The following is a 20,964-nucleotide window of genomic DNA, read 5'->3' on the forward strand; positions in this document are numbered from 1 at the left end:
CAGGGGGCTAGGTGGGTGTGCCCTGGGACAGCCCTTGGGAATTCACATGTACAGGTGTGTCCTGGAATTCATGAAACCAGGTGTGAAAGAGAGAGTGTGTGTATGTGCAGGTGTGCATGGCAAGGGCAAGGGCTCACAAGCCTGGAGAGGCCAACAGGAGCCACCTGGAAGGCTTCCTGGAAGAGGGGAGTCCTGGCCAGCAGAGAGAGGGAGATGCAGGCTCTACAGCCCAGAGGAAGCAGGTTGAAGTGAGGTCCAGGTGTCCCTGTCAGAGCCTATGCCACTGGCCACCCCTTCCCCCCTCCCCCCACGATCCTCCCTGCGGCTCCCTGTGGCCAGCAGCTCTGCAGCACTCGGCTCTGCTCCACTCTGCTCAGCTCCGCTCCAGGAAGGCCACCTCCTCCCTGCCCTCCTCCTCCCCGGCTCCTCCTGCTGTCACCACTCACCGTTCATAGCCTCGAGGGGGTGGGGACCCCAGGGCTGGACACGCCTCACCGTGGCCCCAGAGCCCAGCTGGTCGGACGGTTGCGCAGTTGGACGCAGGACCCCGGAGCCCAAGGTGGGCAGTGTGCCAGGGTCCCTCACAGCCTCCTCAAGGTCAGTGCTAGCCAAAGATGGAGCCACTCTGGGGTCCTTGAGACCCGTGGAGCTCACCCCAAGCCTCTCATCCGACCTCAGGCCCCAAAGTGGGCTTTGCCCTAGGTGTACCTGAGGTGGACAGGGGGCAGGGGGCACTCCTATGTCCACAGACTGACCCAGGTCCGGGGGTCTATCAGGAGAGGTCTCAGGCCAGGGGCCAGCCCTGGCCCTGCTCACAGAGGCCTCACTGGGGACACCCGGCACCGGCCATGGGGAGCTAAAATTGGAAAGTGGTGAGTGGGAGGCAGCTGACAAAGCTATTTCGCGGGCTCTTCTCCGTGCTCCGGTTTCAAGCTTCTGCTCCATTAACCCAATCCTCAGGGCCTCCCTACCCGCACCCAGCCCATGAGGAGGTGCTTCAGCCCTCAGGCCAGCAGTGCACAAGTCAGGTCCGGAAGCCCCCTGGTAGGGGCAGAGGCAGGGGCAGTGGACGGTCTTCTCCAATCTGAGATTCTGGTGGGAGTTGGGGTGGTCACTGAGAACACTCAATCCTGTCTCAGGTCCGCTGTGTGACCTTGACAGGTCCCTGCCCCTCTCTGGTTCATAACTCCTCCATCTGTGTAATGGGGAGAATCCCAACTGTGGGGGCCTAGGAGAGCTGGTTTCAGAGTTGGTGAGGGAGATTTGGGGGAGGATCTGGGGCAGGAGACAGGGCCATGACAGTCACCTCTTGGCTCAGCCCAGCCCGAGAAGATGCCTAGACATGTTCCTCCCTTTAATTTGGACCCTGAGTCTGTAATGCATGGGGCCCTTGGAAAGGCCCCGGATCAGGCCGGAGAAGGGTAGAGAGGGCATAGGTGCTAGCTGAGGTCCCAGGGATAGCCCAGCAGGACTCCTGGGAATGGGCTAGGCCCTGGCAGGAGGAAGTGGCCAGGCTCATCCTGAGCCCAATACCGGTCAGCACCTTGGACAGCAGCCAGCACACGCCCTGGTGTCTGCCTGACCCAGCCTGGCCGCACACCCAATACCCCAGGGCACGTCTTCAAATAGCACAGCCTCCAGCCAGCAGCCAGGGCCTGAAGACAGAGCACTGAGAGAGTGGGCCTGTGTGGCCACGGACACAGGCAGGAACAAGGGACGTGGCAGGCTGGGGCTCAGGGGCTGGCTGGAGTAATGGGGGTCAGGGAGAAGCTAGAGCCTGAATGAGAGGGGTGGAGGCTTGGTGCTGGGGCAGGACCTGGGGATGTCCCGGGAAGTAAAGGCAGATCAGGAGAGGTATGGGAATCAAGAAGGGGCCCAGAGGGGTGGGGCTTTGTCAGGAGTTGAGGGAGACTTACTGAGGGGAGTAAAGACTCTGGGGGCCAGAAATATGATTGAGGTAATGCAGAAGGAGTTTCACCATGTGAAAGTTATCAGAGGCCTTGGAGGAGCAGTTTGAGCAGCGGTTGGGGACTGGCTCACCTGAAAAGTATGTAGAAGTAAATGAAGGTGAGGAAGGCAGGCTGAGAGTAAGATGATGCTTTCAGGAGCCATCAATGGGAAGGGCAGGAGCAGCTTGGATGGGACACCAGATGGTTGGTAGGGGCCTGGAAGGCATTGGGGATGGGAGGGGAGAATGATGGCATGAGGTCCCCAGGGGGCAGGAGGGGCAGTCTCTCTTCAGGACGAGGTCCCCACCACCTCAGTGGGGGACCATGAACTGGGCTAGGCAGGGCTTGGGGGCAGCAGTACCCTCACCCTATCTGTCTCCCTCAGCCCCATCCAGGCTATGGGCATCAAGACAGCGTTGCCCGCGGTGGAGCTGGGCCTGTACTCCCTGGTGCTGAGCGGGGCCCTAGCCTATGCTGGCCGGGGCCTCCTGGAGGCTTCACAAGGTAACAGCTGGGCCCCAGGGCAGCAGGGTGGGAATCTTCTTACCCTGGGGGGTCTCAGGGCTCCACCCAGCAAGACCAGAAACTTAAAGCCTCCAGAGCCAAGGTAGTCCCTGGGCCCTGAGGAGTAGGCTGAGCCAGATGCAGTTACCGGGAGACTCAAATGCAGAAGCACAGAGACCTGGACAGAGCCAGAGCCAGAGCCTCGGACACTCAGAGACTTGGCCCTAGACACACAGTGAGACCCAGAGAACAGCAGAGGCAGAGAGAGACCCAGACCCTGTCCCCTCCCTCCACAGTGGGGTCTGCCTTGCTGTAGAGGCAGACATGGGTGTCTGTGTGTGAAGGGGCCCCTCCTCCTGAGGCCACACTCTGTTCTCAGATGGGGCCAAAAGGAAGGCCTTCCGGGAGTCTGTGCGACCTGGCTGGGAGTACATTGGCCGGAAGATGGTAGGTCCCCCACACCCCAGGGTTCCAGACTGGGGTCCCTGACCCTGGCCCATCTCTCCTGTCCCAAACCCTTCCCGACTTTCCCCTATTCCAGATGGTCCCACATTACAGAGGGCTCGCCATGGGGAGGGTCTCTGGCTTGAACTTCAGCAGCTTCAGTTTCTCACCGGCCCCTCCTCTGTCCTCCTGGGGCCACATCAAGCCTGCCCCAGACCTTGCTTATTTAGGAAACAAATCCAAATGTGCTTCTTCAGGGCCTCCAGCGCCACACTCCCCAGGAACAATGCAGTAACTGTGGAATGTCAGGCAACACAATGGGCAGAGGGAGAGCTTTGAGGGGCATGGCAGCCCACATGGTGCCCGTCATTCCTCTCCACCTCCCCGTCTCAGGGGAGGAGGGACCTCAGCCATTGCTCTCCTTTAACGCATAAGAAGAATATGGGGGCAGCGAAGGTGCTGGGACTCCAACCAACCCAAGTGCCAGCCCATCCTGCCCCCACCCCACCTTAACCTGCCTGGCCTGCCCCAGGACGTGGCCGACTTTGAGTGGGTGATGTGGTTCACCTCCTTCCGCAACGTCATTGTCTTCGCCCTCTCCGGACATGTGCTGTTTGCTAAACTCTGTACCATGGTTGCCCCCCAGGTGAGTTGGACCTGAGCCACCCTAGCCTCCCCTTCCAACTCCCTCTCAGCTATAAGGGTTGTGGGGAAGCCATCCTGGGGTCCCACCTCTGTTTCTATGGAGAGGTAAATGAAGCCTCCTCCCTGTCTACAGCTCCGCTCCTGGATGTATGCTGTGTATGGGGTCCTGGCCGTGGTGGGCACGATGGGCCCTTGGTACCTGCTGCTGCTACTTGGCCACTGTGTGAGCCTCTATGTAGTCTCACTGTCAGGCCAGCCCTGGCTCTGTCTCAGCCTTGGCCTGGCCAGCCTCGCCTCCTTCAAACTGGACCCCCTGATCTCCTGGCAGGTGTGCACTGGGGTGGCGCAGGGGTGGAGGGTGCAGGGACAGGACCTCAAACCTCTTACCCATCTAAAACCCTTGCCTCTCAAGCCTCCCCAAGCATTTCCTTCGCTTTCCCACCTATCTTCAAGTCTTTGACTGCGGAGCATGCCCTGCCCACAAGGTGGTCACCTCCACCACAGTAGGGACGGTCCAGCTCGTCCCCTGCTCTTGCCCAGCACTTGACATGAAATTGGCCCTTGGTGGCCAACGTTGACCGGCACTGGCAGAGAGGAAGATGGCAGGACCAGGCTGGGCCCCTGTGGGAAGCTGGGTGGGCTTCCCAGAGATGAAGGGCACCCTGGTGAGCTGGTGGCCTGTTTTCTCCCATCCAGAGCGGGTTTGTAACAGGGACTTTTGATCTTCAAGAGGTGCTGTTTCACGGGGGCAGCGGTTTCACGGTGCTACGCTGCATCAGCTTTGCACTGGAGAGCTGTGCACACCCAGAGCGCCGCTACTCCCTAGCTGACCTGCTCAAGTACAATTTCTACCTGCCTTTCTTCTTCTTCGGGCCCATCATGACCTTTGATCGCTTCCACGCCCAGGTGAGGGGACACCCCGTAGGCTCCCAACACGGAACTAGGTCTCCCCTGGCAGGTAGTGAACCCTCCTGGGACACCGGAGTGGCTTGTGTCTCCAACCGCAGGGCAGCCAGGATGAAAAGCATCTCCCCTCATCCTTTGTCCCCAGGCAGTTAGTTGGCGACTCTGCCCTCAGACAGGACCCCTCCCGCAGGGTTTGCCTCCCCTCTCAGACACTTGGAATCCCCCAGGTGAGCCAGATGGACCCGGTGAGACCCGAGGGTGAACTATGGCGCATCCGGGCCCAGGCGGTCCTCAGCATGGTGGCAATCGTGGCCGTGGACATCTTCTTCCACTTCTTCTACATCCTCACTATCCCCAGTGACCTCAAGTACGCCCACCGCCTCCCGGACAGCGCCCTTGGTGGGTGCACGCTGGGCCCAGAACAGGGACAGGGGCCACTCCTCCAAGAGTGGGTGGAGCGGGGACTTATTCCTTGAAATGCGTAGGATTTGGAGGTAGGTTTGCCCTGTGAGGCCAGAGGTGTACCCACCTCACTAGGACCTGGGGCAGATTTCCACAGCGGAACCGGGTCTCCCCGGGCCTCCAGAGCCTAGCCCCAGCCCGCGGAAGTGGGTGGGCGGAGCCTCCGTGCCGGCGGCGGCCCTGACGCAAGGAGAGAGTGTGCTTAGCGGAGGGCGGTGTTCAGCGCTTCTGGGAGGTTTGGGGGGGTCTGGGGAAGGGAGGCCAGAGTGATGCCCGCCAGGCAGTGACGACCCCGTACCCCCAGCTGGCCTAGCCTACTCAAACCTGGTGTATGACTGGGTGAAGGCGGCCGTCCTCTTCGGCGTCGTCAACACCGTGGCACGCCTCGACCACTTGGACCCGCCCCGGCCTCCCAAGTGCATCACAGCGCTCTACGTCTTCGCTGAGACGTGAGTGCGAGTGTTAAGGTCCGGGGACGGGCCCCGGGAATCCCCACCTTCCCTTGTGGCCTCTCCTCCGAGACGCCGAAGCCCTGCTCCTGGCCATTCACACCCGTCTGCTCTCTTCCCACAGACATTTTGACCGTGGCATCAACGACTGGCTTTGCAAGTGAGTTGGGGTGGGGCGGGGGTATGTCACAGCCAATCCTCCAGGTGCCTGAGCAGGGCAGTGTCCAGAACGGTTCAAGTTTTCAAAGGTCACCCCTGGGCCAAAGGAAGTAAGAAGGGAACAAGGAGGTCATTGCAGAGGTCTAGGTGAAAGACAGAGGTTTGGACTTCGGTGGGGGCCCTGGAGGTGAGAGAAATGGTGGGAGTGGACACACACAGCAGGTAGCCTGGATAGGACTTGGCCATGGATTGGGTGCATGAGGAAGGAGAAAGTGATGATTCCCAGAAAGTTGTGGGCCTGGAAGGACTCTGGTTGAGGGGAGAAGGAGCCAGCAGAAGGGCCCAAAAGAAGTGGTCAAAGGAGCAGGAGAAAAGTCCGGACGTGGGACACCCTGGAAGCTAAGGGAGTCCCATGCTGGCATGGTGGGGGCAACCGGGTCAGATGCTGCTGGGGCCAAGGAAGCTGGAGACTGAGCTTGAGTGTTGGTGGCATGAAGGTTTCCAGCCTTTCCCTGGAGGGGAAGGGGCAGGCGAGTCGGAGGAGGAAACCGAGGAATCACAGGGGAGTTCCTGTGTGGACAACTCCCGGAAGAAGCCTGGTACTGAAGGGGACTACACAGGAGTGGCTGAAGGGAGAAGTGTGTGTTTTAAAGACCAGAAATAATGGGACATGCTCGGATGCCAAGGGGAATTATTCAGTAGAGAGGAAGAAGTTGGCCATGCAGGATAGGAGGGTGACTGATGGAGTGAGGTCCCTGAGGAGAGAGGAGGCGATGGAACCAGTGCCAGGCAGAGGCCTGGCTTTGGGATAGGGAGGAGGAAGAAAAGCCAGTGCGGATACAGAAGAGTGGCTGGTGAGTGATTCCTCCTGAAGGCTTCGGTTTTCTCCATGAAGTAGGAGGCAAGGTCATCAGCTGAGCGATGCAGGGGCTGATGCCTCTGTTTGCCCCCCTCCTCCTCCGAGGTCTCCCACCACACCCACTCATACTTGCAGGAGAGGTGAGGGTGGAGTAGGCACTGCAGAGCCTGGGAGAAGCAGCTGACTAGAGAAACCTTGGCATTGACAGCCCAGGTTGGGTGGGCTGTGGTGGATTTATGGATTCTAATATGTGAAGGTGTGAGCTTTTCCCCATCATGGCTTAGCGTCTTGGGTGCAGGTGAGGGCATAGTGGGTGACTGGGCTCTCCCAGATGGGTGAGGAGGAGGAAATGATGGAGAAGGGTCTTAAGGTTATTGATAATGATGACTCATTGAATAGAAGCCTGTTAAGAAGGCTGAGGAGGCGGTCGCAAGATAAGGAAGGCTGGGGGTCAATGATACTGAAGAAGTGGAATTGGGGGGCCAGATCAGGAGGCGGTGGGTGAAGGATGGGGATTAGGAAGGAGGGAAACAAGTGATGACAGAGTTAGGGTGTGGCCATGGGAGAGGGTTGCTGAGGGGGAGTGTTCAAGAAACCACCGTAAATGAGGTCAAGGAATGGAGAGGCCAGTCACACAGTGGGTCTTCTACTGAATTAATTTAACACATATTTATTGAGCACCTACTATGTGCCAATATAGGCACTGTTCTAGGCACTGGGGATACAGCAGTGAACATGGCAAAGACCCTGAACTCATGGAGCTTACAGTCTATTGGGGAGAAACAGACCATAAACAGGTAAAACACACACATGTAAAGAATTTTAAGGAGTGGTAAGCATTATGAAGAAAATAAATACATAAATAAATAAAAGAGTGTCACAGGATAGAAGCCTCTTCAGCTAGGGTCTGGGCAGGCCTCTGTCAGATGATATTTGAACTGAGACTTGAGTGATAAGGAAATTTGGGGAATTCCAGACAGAGGGGACAAAAGGTACAAAGGCCTCAAGACAGGAACCAGCTGTGTGTGTCTGAGGGACAGAAAGGCCAGTTAAGGGGAGAGAACAGTGAAGGAGAGGAGGATGGTGGATGCAGAGGTCTGGGCGGGAGGCAGAAATCAGACTACGTGACAGCTTCTAGCCACCGTCAGGTGGTTGAGTTTATTCTACTTGAAATGAGCTAGTGTGGGAGGGTTTGATGTGGAAATGAGGTGATCCTGGTTACACCCTTAAAAGAGGCCTATATTGCTGCTGTGTTCAGGATGGATGGGAGGGGCCAAGGCAGAAGCAGGGAGACGATTTAAGAGGCTCTTGCAATAATCTGTGTGAGAGGAGATGGACTAGGGTGGTGTCAGTGGAGCTGGTGAGCAGTTCTCAGGATCAAGTGGAATTTGCTGGATTGGATGTGAGTGAGAGGGGAATTGAGAATCCAAGATGGTACCAAGTCTTCTGGCCAGCCACTGAAAGCATGGAGGTGTCATCAGCTGAGAGGGGAATGAAGCGGGTTTGGACAGGGATGAGGGTGTCAGTCATTCACATGAGGTGTCTGGCAACAGAGGAACATATGCATCAGGAGAGAGACTGGGCTAAAGAGACAGATTTGGGGCTATCAGCATAGAGTTTCGGAGTCTTGGGTCTGGATGAGATCACCTGAGAATGAAGAAAGCTAGAGGAGACAGGCAGTTCGAGGCTGAGCTCTCTGCATTTTGAAGTTGAGTAGAGGAGGAACAGCCACCGGAGGCCCGGAATGTTGAATTTGCCCAGGATGACAGCGGTGAGGAAGCAGCCCCTTTGTGTATCCTTTTCCCCCCTTTCCTGCAGGTACGTGTATGACCACATTGGCGGGGAGCACTCTGCGGTGATCCCGGAGCTGGGGGCCACCGTGGCCACGTTTGCTATCACCACCTTGTGGCTCGGGCCCTGTGATATTGTCTACCTGTGGTCATGCCTTAACTGCTTTGGCCTCAACTTTGAGCTCTGGATACAGAAGCTGGCAGTGTGGGGGCCCCTAGCACAAATTGAGGTGAGCAGGGAAGGGCTGGGGCTGGGGACGGCGGACGCGCTGGAAGGGGTGGTACTGCTGCTCTCTAGAGTCTTCCAGTCACACTTGGCTCCCAGTCCAGAACTTCCCCACCACCACCCTCCTGGTTGTCAGAGGAGTGGCTCCCCCTGTGGGTGCCTGGCCCTCCCTACGTTCTGCAGGGTTGGGGGGCATCTGGGCTTGGCTGTGTTGGTCAGGCCCTGCCCTCTCTAGACTTCAGTTTTCCCATCCTTAACAATGAGGGAGAGCTGACCTGGGACTCTGAGAGACACAGGCACAGCCCCAGGACCTGGGTGGCCACGTGGGCAAGGCCTCTGGCCCACCATGTCCTCTTTCCCTGGGCCTTTTGCCTCACTGCCAATGCTTTCCTGGACTGAGCAGGCCTCCCTGTCGGAGCAGATGTCCCGCAGGGTCCGAGCCATCTTTGGGGCTATGAACTTCTGGGCCATCGTCATGTACAACCTTGTAAGCCTGAACAGCCTTGAGTTCACAGAGATGGTCGCCCAGCGCCTGCTACTCAAAGGTGAGGGACAGGGGTGTGGGGATACAGAATGTGCCAGGCGTCAACCTCGAGGACTGTGACCTTCTGAGATGCCGCCACGCCACCCCCAGCGCCTCAGGGACTCGTCAGGGAGGGCCAGTCAAGTGGGAAGAGAAGAGTTGGTGGGGAGAGGGGTGCCCCCAGGCATCCACGACCTGTTCCTCACACAGGGTTCCCCCGGACCACACTGGCTGTCCTGTTTGTCACCTACTGTGGTGTCCAGCTGGTGAAGGAGCGAGAGCGAACCCTGGCGCTGGAGGAGGACCAGAAGCAGGACAAAGAGAAGCTGGAGTAGGTGGAAAGGGAAGAGGGACAGGCTCTGCTCAGCTATTCCTGGGCCCAGGTCCAGGCCAGGCCAGAGGAAGCCTGACCAATAGAATAAAAGACTTTTCTACTGTGGTTTGGCTGTTCCCTGCCCCTTCCCCCAGCCGTCTCCTGGCTCCCTGTCCCTGCTGGATGAGGTGCTGCAGGAGGTAGGGGGGTCAGGCTCTTGGTGCACACAGTGTGGAGGAGACACACGTGGAGGGCAGAGACCACTGACCTTGGTGACCCAACAGCTGAATGCAGAAGCCCCAGATCTTCAAACCACCTGGTCACTGACACTTGGAGCACCTGATTCCAGACCTGAGCACTCTGCTCGGAAGGCACTTTATTCTTCTTACAGGAGGAGACTTACCCAGGCTGCAAGGTACACTTGATGGGAACACTCCCCATCTGACAGCCGGGGAGACTGAGTCCTGTGGGAAAGTGACCGGCACGCACAGCCAGGCCGGGCTGGGTACCTGGGATATACCCATGAGGTTGTGCTTCATGGACCAAGAACACCAGGGGGAAAAGGATATACCAGAGAGGCTGGAAGTTTCTCATCCCTGCCTGAAAGGCTAGCACTGGGTGGCTGAAGCAGCCCCTCAGGCACCGTGATGGGATGGGATCCAGGTGGGCCCTGCGTCTCCCAGACTCCTCCCCGATCCTCCCCCAGGAGGCCAGGCCTGGGTGGGCCGCAGCGTGGGGCGGGGAAGCGCAGCCAGGCCCTCTGGGCGGGTCACAGCTTGGTCAGGCGCAGCACATTGAGCCGCACAGGTAGGAAGGTGGCGCCTGCGGCGTAGGCAATCTCCCGCAGGACGCCCTCCCACTTCTTCTCATCCTCGTTGTACCTGGGGTGGGAGGAGGGGGGACAGGGACGAGGAGCTCAGTCAGCTCCTGGGGAGCGCCCCTACCCTGGGAATGAGAGCCCACTCCCAAAGAACACCCACCCTGCATTCCAGGAAGGGCCACCTCTCAGGGAATCCTACACTCTTTGAAGTCCACCTCCCTCCAGGAAGGTCTGCACCTCCCCAAACCCCTCCTCCTGAGAATTTCCATACTCAACCCTCTAAGAAGACCCCCTGAAACCTCTTCCTTCCACCTGCCGGAAGGATCAGCCATCTGTGGAAAGCAAAGGCTCTGAGAGGCTGGGGTCCAGCTCCTTCTCAATCCCGGCCCAGCTCTCCCACCCAATTCAAGGCAAGCATCCAGGGGAGGGGAGGGGAGGGGAGGGGAGAGGAGAGGTCTGGCTCTCTGCTCCCTGGAGCCTGTTTCTGTGGGTCTACGCCCTAAACTTGGCATGGGCTCCCGGCTGTGACACCATAAGTGCCCACAGTAGGATGTGGAGCCACGAGTGCAAGCCCAGACTTTCCCAACAAACCGAGAGACCCTGGGCTGAGCAAGGCCTGCCTGCTGTCCCTTCCCCGGGGCTCCCTGGAAGAGGAATGAGCTCTGCCCACAGATGAGTCTGCCAGGTGCCACCTCCTTGGGGGCCCAGCCATGACTCCCCTCACCTCTCTGGGGCCAGGCTCACCTCCAGATGTCGTTGAGCTCTGTGGGAACCAGCTCCCCGGACTCAGTCTCCAGCGTGGCAAAGCCGCCAATGGCATAGAGGGTCCCCGCCAGGCTGACCAGGCCGAGTGAGCTGCGCTCCTGTGGGAAGGCCTCAAAGGGCGTCCACCTGGCGGGGAGGAGGGTGCGTGAGGGGGTGTGTCATCCAGGGGGCCTGTCCCCGGCCAGCACCCACAGCTTCAGCTGCACCCTTCGAAATCTGACTCCCAGGCACCCATGCTCCCAGCACAACCTCCTGTTTCCTGACCTCTCAGTGAACACCTTCTGGTCTTTACTTCTTCCGCATTCTCTTGCCCCTCCCCTTTCCCTTCACTGTCCCCTTGTCATTCCATCCAACTTGCTGCATGACATCCACCAGGGATCGCCCCAGTGTCCCACCTTCGCTCCTGCACCAACTCTGGCTTCCTCAGTCCCTCTTCTCCCCTTCGTGGCCCAGGACTCTTAGGCTATCTTCCCTCCCCTCCCCTGGCTCCTGAAGTCAGGCCTTCATCCCACCCTCCAAAACTGCCCTCAGGTCCCCAGCCACCACAGGGGGCTTTGGAATCCAGAGCCCACGTCCGCTGACTGTGACTGCTGACAGTCGGCTGATGTGACTTTCTTCCCTCCCACCTCCCGAGCCTCACTTCCTCAGACTCCTTCCTGAATAATGCATCTGCCCCGCCATCCTTGACAGCTTGGAACTCAGCTTCTCCCTCTGACACCCTCTCTCCTGAGGGAGCTTGTCCCCTCCGCATACTGTTGACTCCTACATCTCACCCTCCAGCTCAGCCTCGTCTCTGCCCCAGTGGGCTCCTCCTGGACACCCTCAGGCACCCCAAATGCACATGTCCCCAACTGGACCCTCATTCTTCCTACCTAACTCCAGTGGTTCTTTAATTAGTGACCTCTCAACCTCACTCAAAGTCATCCACCTCTCCCTCTCACCCCCCACCATCCATTCAATTACTAAATCCTTTGTCTTCTATCTCCTAATCTCTTGCAACTGAGTGTGGTCCACGGATCACTGGCAGCATCAGGATCACCTGGGGATTTGTTAGAACTATGCCCTTAGGTCCTAGGTCCCTCCCCAGACCTGAGAATCATAATCTGCATTTTAATATGATCCCCAGGAGATTAGTGCACACGTGTGAAGGCCCGGCCTAAATCTTTCTCCAGTGCAGCCTCTCTGCCCCATCCCTGCCATACCCTCAGCTCCAGGCCACTGTCACCCCTTGCTATACAGCTGCACCCCTGCCTCCTGGGAAATCCCTAATCTCTTCTGTATATCTGCTGCCATGAGGCATCTTAGTAAAACACAGATGGGAGCTTAAAACCTTTCAGAGGCATTTCATTACTCTCAGGATAAAGTCCCTCAGCCTGCTCACCACCTCTCCAGCCCAATACCCAACACCTCCACCTCACCTCGCCCACCACACTCCATCTAACCTGACCCACGCCCTTTCCTCTAATGGGCCTGGCTTTTTTCTCCCAACTATCTTGGTACCATCCTTCCTTTGCCTGGGGTATCCTTCTCCCACCAGCCCTTTTAGCTGGCTGAATCCAACTGGTCCACAGCTCAGTTTTATTCGTGCCCTCCCAGGGCTGAGCAGCTTGTGTCTTGGTCACTGCTGTTTCCCTAGTGCCAGGCCAGAGCCTCATATGAGTCTCTGAATGAGGAATGTAGCGTCACCTCCCCTACTCCTAGGCACTCTCTTCTACAGACCAGACTGGCCATAACCCATACCCAACCTGGTAGGGAGAAGGAACCCACTTCATGGTTGATCGGGGTAGAGGGGCTATTTCTGTGCTGATGTTCAAGTGCAACAGTGGAGATCCAAGACGGGGCAGACACAGAGAGGGCCAACATAGGCCCAAAGCCACACAGCCAGGGAATTACAGTGGGGCCCTTCATCCCTGGCTGTACTGGGGCTGCTGGGGGAAAGTGGAGTAGCCATACTTGTTGTCCGCGATGCTGTACACCTCAGCTGAACTGGTCAGCCCTGTGTCTGTGACCCCCGCGGCCACAACAATGCGGCCATCATGGATGGTGGCCCCAAAGAGTGAGCGGGAGGTCTGCATGGGGGCCAGCTCCTTCCACTCGAACTTCTTGGGGTCATACACGCACATCTTGTTCAGGCACTTCCTGTTGGGTAGGAGGCAGTGAGTGAGAGGGAGGAGGGAGGAGCAGAGCGGCCTCTCAAGGCAGCCGCACTCACTCCAGGCCCCAGCCTCACCTGTCGCTGCCTTTGCCGCCAATGACGTAGACAAGGTCCATGTGGGAGAGCACTGCGTGGCCGTACACGGCGTAAGGCAGCGGGTCTGATTCGCCCCATTTGAAGGACCTGGAGGGGATGGGAGCAGGGCGCTGTCAGTCCCCATCTCTGCATGCATCCACCGCCCAACGCACATTGGGGCGTACCCGATTCGGTACCGGAACTCCCAGACCTCTCAGCTCCGTGCTCCCACCCCACCTGCCAACCGCCCCGCCCCTGCCCAGGCCGCCTCCGCCCCGAGCCTCCAGGACCCCGCCCGGTCCTCAGCCCCGCCCCCAGCCCGAGCTCACTGCCGGTCGTAGCACATGACGGAGTCCAGGCTGCGCTCGCCGTCCTTGAGCTCCCGGCCGCCGACCACGTAGATGGAGTTGAGAGCCTCTCCCAGGCCGAAGAGGCAGCGCGGCGAGGGCAGCGGCGGCATCCCCAGCCACTCTGAGTCCAGGTGGTCAAACTGCGGGCCGGGCCGCCAGTCAGCGATCGCTCCCCACGGCCCCCACCCCAGTCCCAGCCCAGCTCCGGCCACCCCCGGGTCACAGAGAAGTCCGGACCTCCAGGTAGGGCCAGCACGGCCTGGAGGCCGTGTCTGGAGACGGTGCCCCTCCTGTCCGGCTGAGAACAGCCGAGCGTCTCCCCGCCCCCCAGGTGCCCAGAGACCACCATTATAGCACTGTGATAGGCAACCCATGCGCAGCTGAGAGGAGGCCTCTGAGAGGGAGGTCTAGCTGCCGTCCTGGCCTTTCCCCAGTACAACTCCTGAATTGAGGCCTGCCCGCCCCCTGTTTTCCACACCCTCCCACTGCACAGGGAACGTCCAAAAACAGCCACTCTCCCCTTAAAATCTGCAGTGTAAGTCTGCAGCCCTGTGCACCCTGGCAGCCTTAGAATAACCATACTTGGGGCTCATCCTTGGGGAGAGTTTTCTGAGGGCTGAGCACTGTGCTGAAGAACACTATTTAACCATCAATTAACCTTCAAACAACTTTATCAAGCAGGAAGACTAGCATCCCCATTTACAAATGGAAGCCCAGGGAGAACATACAATGTGCCCACAATGTCCCTTGGCTGATGGAGCTGCCACACCCCCCTGCCCCCAACTTAACCCTGACATCAAGCAGCCCCTCACCCTTCTCAAACCTGGGCTGGCCTCACTGCGCACACCACTCACTAGGCTCCTTCCCTTCTCCATCCCTTGCTCACCGTCCCCTAGCTGAAGCAGTACACCCTTTCCTCCAAGTCTCCAAATTTCACCCAGCTAGCAAGGCTTAAACTGACATGGCGAGTCATCAGGAAAGCGCTTCTGCCCTCTGAGGTCCCACTGTCACATTACAGCTTGGACTAGGCACCCTACTCTCCTGGGCCTTCCTGGGCCTCAGTTTCCCCATCTGTGCAATGGGAAAGGAGGATGGTCTCTTTGTTTGGGACACTCTGGTTCACATTCCTCATGCAAAGCCCTGCCCATAGTGACCATGCTCCTTCTTACTTTCCCTGACTCCAACCCCTGTGCTGAGCTAGGGCCTCCAACATCCTGGGGCTTGTATGTCCCCAACACTGAGACACAAAAGTTATGCATCTTATTGTTAACTGCCTATTAACTATCTTCAGCATTCAGGCAGTGGCTGTCAGTCATCCTCCCTGGTTTATATCTCATCCTAGACCCAGTGGCATTCCATAACAAGTAGACACAAGCCTCTTCTGGGCCCTAAGGCTGCTCCCCAGTGCCGAGAAACCAGTACTGGCAGCCCCCTCCCAGGGCTGGCCGGGCACCTGCAAGAAGTAAGCGCTCATGGGGTCCTCTTTGTTGTCCTCGTTGTAAAAGAGTCCCCCAGCCACGAAGACCTGGTTCTCCTTGGTTACCAGGCTGACGTGATTCTTGGGGATCTGGGTGGAGAGTGAGGCACAGTAGCACTCGTTGGCGGCCGGGTCATAGGCCACTGCGCCCTCCTCACTGATCATGAAGATGAGGTCCTGCAGGAACATGCCAAAGCGCAGGGTGTCATTGAGAATCCCGGGTAGGATTCGCTCAGCCTCCTCCTCCTCCTCTGCCTTGGCTTCGGCTGTGCCCTTGTCAGAGGCCTTGGCCCCCGCTGCCTCCTTCCCCTTCTCTTTTTTCTTCTTGCGCAGCACGGTGAGGCGGCCCTCGTGTGCATCCTTCACCATCTGCACCTTCCGCAGCAGCTCGGGCTGGGCACGCACGAGAGGGTGGCGCTCCACGCGGCTCTCCAGGAAGGCGCGCGGCAGCAGGCGGCAGCGCACGCTCTCAAAGACGGTGGGCAGCGCGCGCTGGCGCTCCCCCTGCGCCTCGGCGTCCCCGCTGCTCGCCCATCGCATCACCGCCTCAAACACGGCCTCCTCCTTCTCCACGTTGAGGCCGTCGCTGGAGATTATGGCGATGAGCTCGTCGGCCGAGAGCCCGAGGAAGTCGGCGTCGCGCGCCACCAGCGAGAAGCGCGCGCAGATGAAGTCGCGGGCGGCCACGGCGAGGCGTGCGCAGTCGAGCAGGAGGCCGAGGCGGAAGACGGCCAGGCAGTTGGCGAGGCACAGGCGCTTCTGCAGGAAGGACACGCAGATGGTGAAGATGGACGGGATCTGGAAACGGTGCGCCGCGGCGAACAGATCCTGCACACTCGCCTCGTCCAGAGCGATCTCCGACGTGTACAGGTAGTGCAGCACCTGGGCCACCACGTCCGGGGACACCTCCTCCAGGCGCAGCTCGCCTGCGCGCTCCGGCTCGGCCAGGAAGCGCGCCCGGAAGTAGGGGCTGCAGGCGGCCAGCACTAGGCGGTGACACGGGAACTCCCGCTCACCCACCCGCACCACGCAGTCGAGGAACTTGCCGTGGTCCAGCATGTCCTTGAGCCCGTCCTGCAGGAGCGTCTGCTGGTACAGCCGCTGCTCCTCCGCCTGCTCCAAGCCCAGCGCCATGGTGAGTGGCCTCCTCGCCGCACTCCCTGCCTTCCTGCTGTGTAGCGCTCAGTCTACGCAGCTGTCCAAGCGAGGCTATATATAGAGGTGGACCGGGCCCTGTAAGGCGAGCTGCCTGGCCTCTTGCACATGACGCAGAGGGGACAGCTGAGCTGAGGCCCCCTCCCAGAGCTGCCTTGACTCAGCCCCGGGGGCTCATGGGACGGGGGCGGGGTGTCTAGGGCCTCCCGGAAAGATGAGGGCCTCCCTGCCTCATTTCTAAATGGAGGACTGTGAGGCCTTGACTGTGTTCCTTGATCCTGTGATGTCCCTCAGGGGAGGGGATGACCCAAACTCTGCCCCTCAGGTCCAAGAAGTGGGGAGCCTTAAAGTCCCTCTTCAGGGTCTCCCTTCCTTCATGCCTTCTGGGGCTTACTGCCCTTGTGCCTCTATCCTCCTCCTGGGAGTGTATCTCACTCTAGCCAGCCCTGGACACAGTGTGCTTGGGTTTCCTGCTCAGCGAACTTGGGCATGGGGACCCTGTGGCCCCAAATTTAAAATGAGAAGACTTTGAGGGGGAGGGTGTAGCTCAGGTGGTAGAGTGTGTGCTTAGCATTCATGAGGTCCTGGGTTCAATCCCCAGTACTTCCTCTAAAAATAAATAAATAAAATTAATCAACACCCCCACCAAAAATGAAATTAAAAAAGTGAACAAAGTAATTAAAATTTAAAAAATATTTTTAAATAAATAAATAAATAAAATGGGAAGACTTTTCCCCCTTTCTGCCCCAGCTCTGAGACCCTCCTTGGACTATGCAAGATATCAAGAAGGCGCCTTGTGTAAACAAGGTCACCTCTTGCCTGTGGGGCCTGGGCAGGCCAGATCACTCTTCCGAGCCTCAGTTTCCCTTCCTGCACGGTGAGGAGATGGGCGAGTTCGATTCGAAGGACCTCAGTTCAGTTCTGCTGAGGTTTGGAAGCACTGAGGTTCTGTGTTCCTGGTGTTCTAGGTGTTTAAACCCCCAGGGATCAAAAAACCAACACAAAAAAGTAACACTCAGAGTTGAATATTCCCAGTTAGCTGTCTGTGCTTAGTTCTCGGTCATATGAAGCTTGGCCTGAGCCTGCCTGGCCTTGGGGCCCCAGCACCCTGTCTAGCACCTAAGGGGTCAGGGGAGAGGCTCAGGATAGCCAGTCCTATGCCCACCCTGCTCTGGACTCCTGACCACCCTCCCCCACTCCACACATACACGCATACACACACCAGCCTCAGCCACCAAGATTAACTTGTTCCCAAAGTGCCAGAGGCTGCAGCTGTGGGTTAAATTTAGCCCCCGAGACACCGATGTGAACTGTTATGGGGCATTCTCCCATCACCCCTCTGAGTCACTTGTTTATAACCTCAGACCTGGGGGGGGGGTGCGGAGGGATTGGAGAGGGGGCCTCAGGCTGGCCAGGACTGAGTCACCTCCCCTTTTGTGATTTCAGCAATGTCACTGCCTGTCCCTCCTGATCAGTTCTTTCAACCATTGCTTGGTCCCTATGAGCAGGTCCCAGAGGGGCACAGCACCCGGGCAGTTCCTGGAGGTGGTCCTGTCCATCTTGTGGAAAGGACAAAGGCTCACCCAAGGGCTTCTGTCCTGGCCTGGCCCTGGATGGCATGGCATTTCCAATTAGCACCATCAGTGAGGAGACCAGGTTCTGAGAGGCTCAGCAACTTGGCCAAGTCACACAGCTGGAAGTGGCTGAGCCAGGATTCAAAGCAGACCTGCCCACCTCCAAAGACTGTGGGAATCCCTCCCTACCTTGCTGCTTCCTGCAAATAACAAAAAAAATGTCCAGCAGTCACAGTCTCATTTTCCAAAGACCAGGACAGAAGGTACTGAGTGAACAATTAACTTATATTTATCAGATGACTCAGTGGCGTATTTTTAGATTATGATGAAGCCCCTGATGCTCGCTTCCTACCAGACGTTCCACTAGAATGTTTATATGTGGCTCACCCATTCATCGAGAACCTACTGAGCCCTGTACTAAATGTTGAGGCTTCAGCAGTGAACACATCAGGCAAGAATTCCTGTCTTTTTGGAGCTTCCCTTCATCTGGGAGAGGGGAACAGCAACAAATAAGTAGTTGTACAAGGCATCAGATGATAACTGCTATGTAACAAGTAGCTGGGAAGGGACCTGGGAGGTGATGGTGGGGAGGTGGTAACAATTTTCAATGGGAGAGTCAGGATGGACTCACTGAGAGGACTATATCTGAGCAGGTTCAAGCGATGGTAGAGGAGGATTCCGAGGGGAACAGCTTGAACAAAGGCCGTGAGGCATGTTCCAGGGACTAGAAAGAGGCCAGTGAGTGATGACCGAGGAGGTGAGTAGGAGGAGATAAGGGCAGAGAGGTAAGTTCGGGATTATGTCTGGCCAGTGTACAGACTTCAGTTTTTTCCACTCAGTGAAACGGGGAGCCAGTGTTTATTTAATTATAATTATGGGAAACAAAAACATTTGCAGGGAAAGAATAATGTACTGACCTTCCACATACCCAGCACCCCATTTCAAGTCATCAAGTCATGGCCAGTCCTGTGTCATCTCTGCCTCACCCAGTCTGTTATCATCCCAGGACATGCCCAGGGATCAGATGAGGGTTGAATCAGAGGAAACTGTCATCTCATTTCATCCTTTTAATCTTCTATTTTTATTTATTTATATTTTTTGAGGGGGGAGGTAATTCGGTTTATTTATTTATTTTTAGAGGAGGTACTGGGGCTTGAACCCAGGACCTCCTACATGCTAAGCATGCACTCTGCCGCTTGAGCTATACCCTCCCCCTGCATCCTTTTAATCTTTACTCTTTGAATCTTCACACCCAAATTATGAGGTTGGTATCATTTTCCCCATTTTACAGAAACTGAAATTTAGATGACCAGCAAATAGGGATCAGTCCTACCATATTTTTTAAACCCTTTGTTGAGGCATAAATAACACAGTAAACTGTACATATTTAAAGTGAGCAATCTGATAAATTTTGACGTAGGTACCACCATAGTCAAGGTAGGCAGCGTATCCATCACCCGCAGGTTTCCTCGTGCCCTTTTTTTAATCCTTCCCTCATCTCTCCCCATAATACCCACAGCCTCCACACTCTAATCTGCTGTCACTGTAATTCATTTGCATTTTCTAAAGTTTTCTACAAGCAAAATTACACAGGAGGTTCTCTTTTTCCTTGGTGTTTTTCTGACTTCTTTGACTCAGATCATTATTTTGAGCTTCATCCAGGTAGTCTACTCGGGTTCTGCCTTCTTAGGGATCTTGGCACATCATAAGGTTTATTTAGGAGAAATACCTACTGAAATTGTGGAGAATATTTACACTCATTTTGCCAAGGTCGGCGAACACCTTGCAAACGTGCCAAGAAACCCCTCAAGGTGTGCTGCCCTCCCTGCGGGAGCAGGCCCAGCCGGCGAAGGTTCTGGAAAGTGACTTGGCTGCCGAGTATTTGCTTGAGTAGCCAGGCTGTATGTCCTCATGTGGCCGACATTTGTCACACTTGGTGGTCTACTCACATCTGTCTCCTAAATAGTCTTCCTGTGCTTGGGACATCACAGTCCTCCCCCAGGGTTGAAACCAGAACTTATGCTCCCAGCTTTCCTGGCATCCGACAGCCCAAGAATTTAAAAAAAAAAAAAAAAGTGGTATCAATAACTGAGGGCCTCAAAGAAACGATCTGGTCAGATCTTTGTACAGTGAGCCCTCCAGTTAATGAGTCACTTCACTCATGGTGAGTTTCCAATGAGCTTTTTGGTGCTCTACTTTAAAAAAAAAAATGATTGAAAAGATGACTTCTGGCCTAGACAATATGGGACTCTTTATTCCATCTTCCTTCCTGTTAAGAGCAACTATAAACCCTGGAAATAATGCAAGAGGCAATCAAAGGACAAGTCCGAAAGGTGGGAAAAGAGTGATGAATTGGGTTGGGACCCTCAGATGAAGGAACAGTGCAGTGGCAGGACGTCTTACACACCCCGTCTCGCACAAAAAAAGATGACCCAGGCCTGCTGTCTCCTGAGGCCACCCTAGCAACAGAAGATAGCTCGGGTGGGCTCATTCCTCTTGCAAATTGAACGGGAGTCCCTCCAGCAACACTGGGCAAAGCCAGCATCACCAGCAAGGGGGGTTCATCAGGAGCCCAGTAACAAGAAACAGCCAGGGAAGAGCTCTCCTCCCGCAGCTTGCCTGAGACCCACCTCCCCTGCCAGGAGACACTGGGTGGCTCTGTGTTTGCACGTACTGGAAGGAGAACTGCATTTATGACAGAGAGTTTGGGTACGCAGCAGTGACAAGCACAGAGAAACTGAAGTAAATCATGTTTAACAAGAGACAAAAGTAAAAAGTTGTGCAAGAAGGGAAGTGGAATCATATTCTATTATATGGCTTGGTTGAGATCAGTGTAATAGTTCGTGTATATGTAATTATAACTATGATCATATATACATGAAATATTACTGTAACCTCAAATAATAATATAACCCTGCTGGGAGGAGGACAGGAAACTGTGTGTGTAGTGTTTGTGTCTGTGTGTGTGATGAGAGTGTTGAAGAAATACATCAATAGCTGATGCCTAGAAATGAAAAAATCGGGAAGTGGTGTTGGAGGTGTTTTTCTGGTATGAAAACACCAAAAATACCAACTGAATTGGAACTGCTTGCCTATTGGGAGCTGGAAAGGAGGAGGTGCAGGGGACTGTTTTTTGCTAAAACAAAAACAAAAACTTCTAGAAATATTTGGCTGCTTCAACTCTGCCCAAGTAAAACTTCAATTTAAAAAAATTGATATTTTCAAAGGATCTATAGAAAACAGCACTGTGTGGCGTCGGGCTGTTGCTTACAGCGTGCACTGGTCTTCCTCATCGTCCAGGAGGAGCCGATGCTGTGGGAGGGTGACGTTGTCTAGGGAGGAATCAGTTATGACACCAGCCTAG

General features: G+C 56.3%; 2 protein-coding genes across 8 annotated transcripts; one reads left to right on the plus strand and one right to left on the minus strand.

Moving 5' to 3' along the window:
- The first annotated feature begins 432 nt into the window (after window positions 1-432).
- On the plus strand, window positions 433-9,355 carry HHATL (hedgehog acyltransferase like). 7 transcript variants are annotated; one of them, XM_032459100.1, is made up of 12 exons: window positions 433-559; window positions 2,335-2,453; window positions 2,833-2,900; window positions 3,430-3,543; window positions 3,676-3,870; window positions 4,239-4,448; window positions 4,676-4,847; window positions 5,215-5,359; window positions 5,484-5,519; window positions 8,196-8,397; window positions 8,797-8,938; window positions 9,127-9,355. In XM_032459100.1, exons 2-12 carry the CDS (start codon window positions 2,348-2,350, stop codon window positions 9,249-9,251), a joined length of 1,515 nt encoding a protein of 504 aa, XP_032314991.1. In that variant the 5' UTR covers window positions 433-559; window positions 2,335-2,347; the 3' UTR covers window positions 9,252-9,355. The 7 variants fall into 7 exon arrangements, with proteins under 7 accessions (XP_032314991.1, XP_006181394.1, XP_032314988.1 ...); XM_006181332.2 differs by having other exon boundaries at window positions 465-597; XM_032459099.1 differs by lacking the exon at window positions 433-559 and adding an exon at window positions 1,578-1,703.
- A 217-nt stretch (window positions 9,356-9,572) lies between these two features.
- On the minus strand, window positions 9,573-16,087 carry KLHL40 (kelch like family member 40). Its single transcript, XM_032459096.1, has 6 exons — window positions 14,848-16,087; window positions 13,374-13,534; window positions 13,045-13,152; window positions 12,768-12,953; window positions 10,794-10,940; window positions 9,573-10,110 (listed from the first exon to the last, which is right to left on the minus strand). Exons 1-6 carry the CDS (start codon window positions 16,003-16,005, stop codon window positions 9,999-10,001), a joined length of 1,872 nt encoding a protein of 623 aa, XP_032314987.1. The 5' UTR covers window positions 16,006-16,087; the 3' UTR covers window positions 9,573-9,998.
- Window positions 16,088-20,964: the final 4,877 nt, after the last annotated feature.

The sequence above is a fragment of the Camelus ferus genome, chromosome 17 (assembly GCF_009834535.1).
Source record: "Camelus ferus isolate YT-003-E chromosome 17, BCGSAC_Cfer_1.0, whole genome shotgun sequence".
Classification (NCBI taxonomy): Eukaryota; Metazoa; Chordata; class Mammalia; order Artiodactyla; family Camelidae; genus Camelus; species Camelus ferus.

Bases quoted from the DNA above. Each gene is read 5' to 3' on its own strand.
- KLHL40 (XM_032459096.1), bottom strand. From the start codon at position 16,005: ATGGCGCTGGGCTTGGAGCAGGCGGAGGAGCAGCGGCTGTACCAGCAG. The intron at 12,954-13,044 runs GTGAGGCTGGGG...CCTACCCAACAG, and splicing joins GGCGGCAAAGGCAGCGACAG to GAAGTGCCTGAACAAGATGT. The intron at 10,941-12,767 runs GTATGGCTACTC...CCTCCCCGCCAG, and splicing joins TACAGCATCGCGGACAACAA to GTGGACGCCCTTTGAGGCCT.
- HHATL (XM_032459098.1), top strand. From the start codon at position 1,823: ATGTCCCGGGAAGTAAAGGCAGATCAGGAGAG. The intron at 1,855-2,334 runs GTATGGGAATCA...TGTCTCCCTCAG, and splicing joins GTAAAGGCAGATCAGGAGAG to CCCCATCCAGGCTATGGGCA. The intron at 2,901-3,429 runs GTAGGTCCCCCA...GGCCTGCCCCAG, and splicing joins AGTACATTGGCCGGAAGATG to GACGTGGCCGACTTTGAGTG.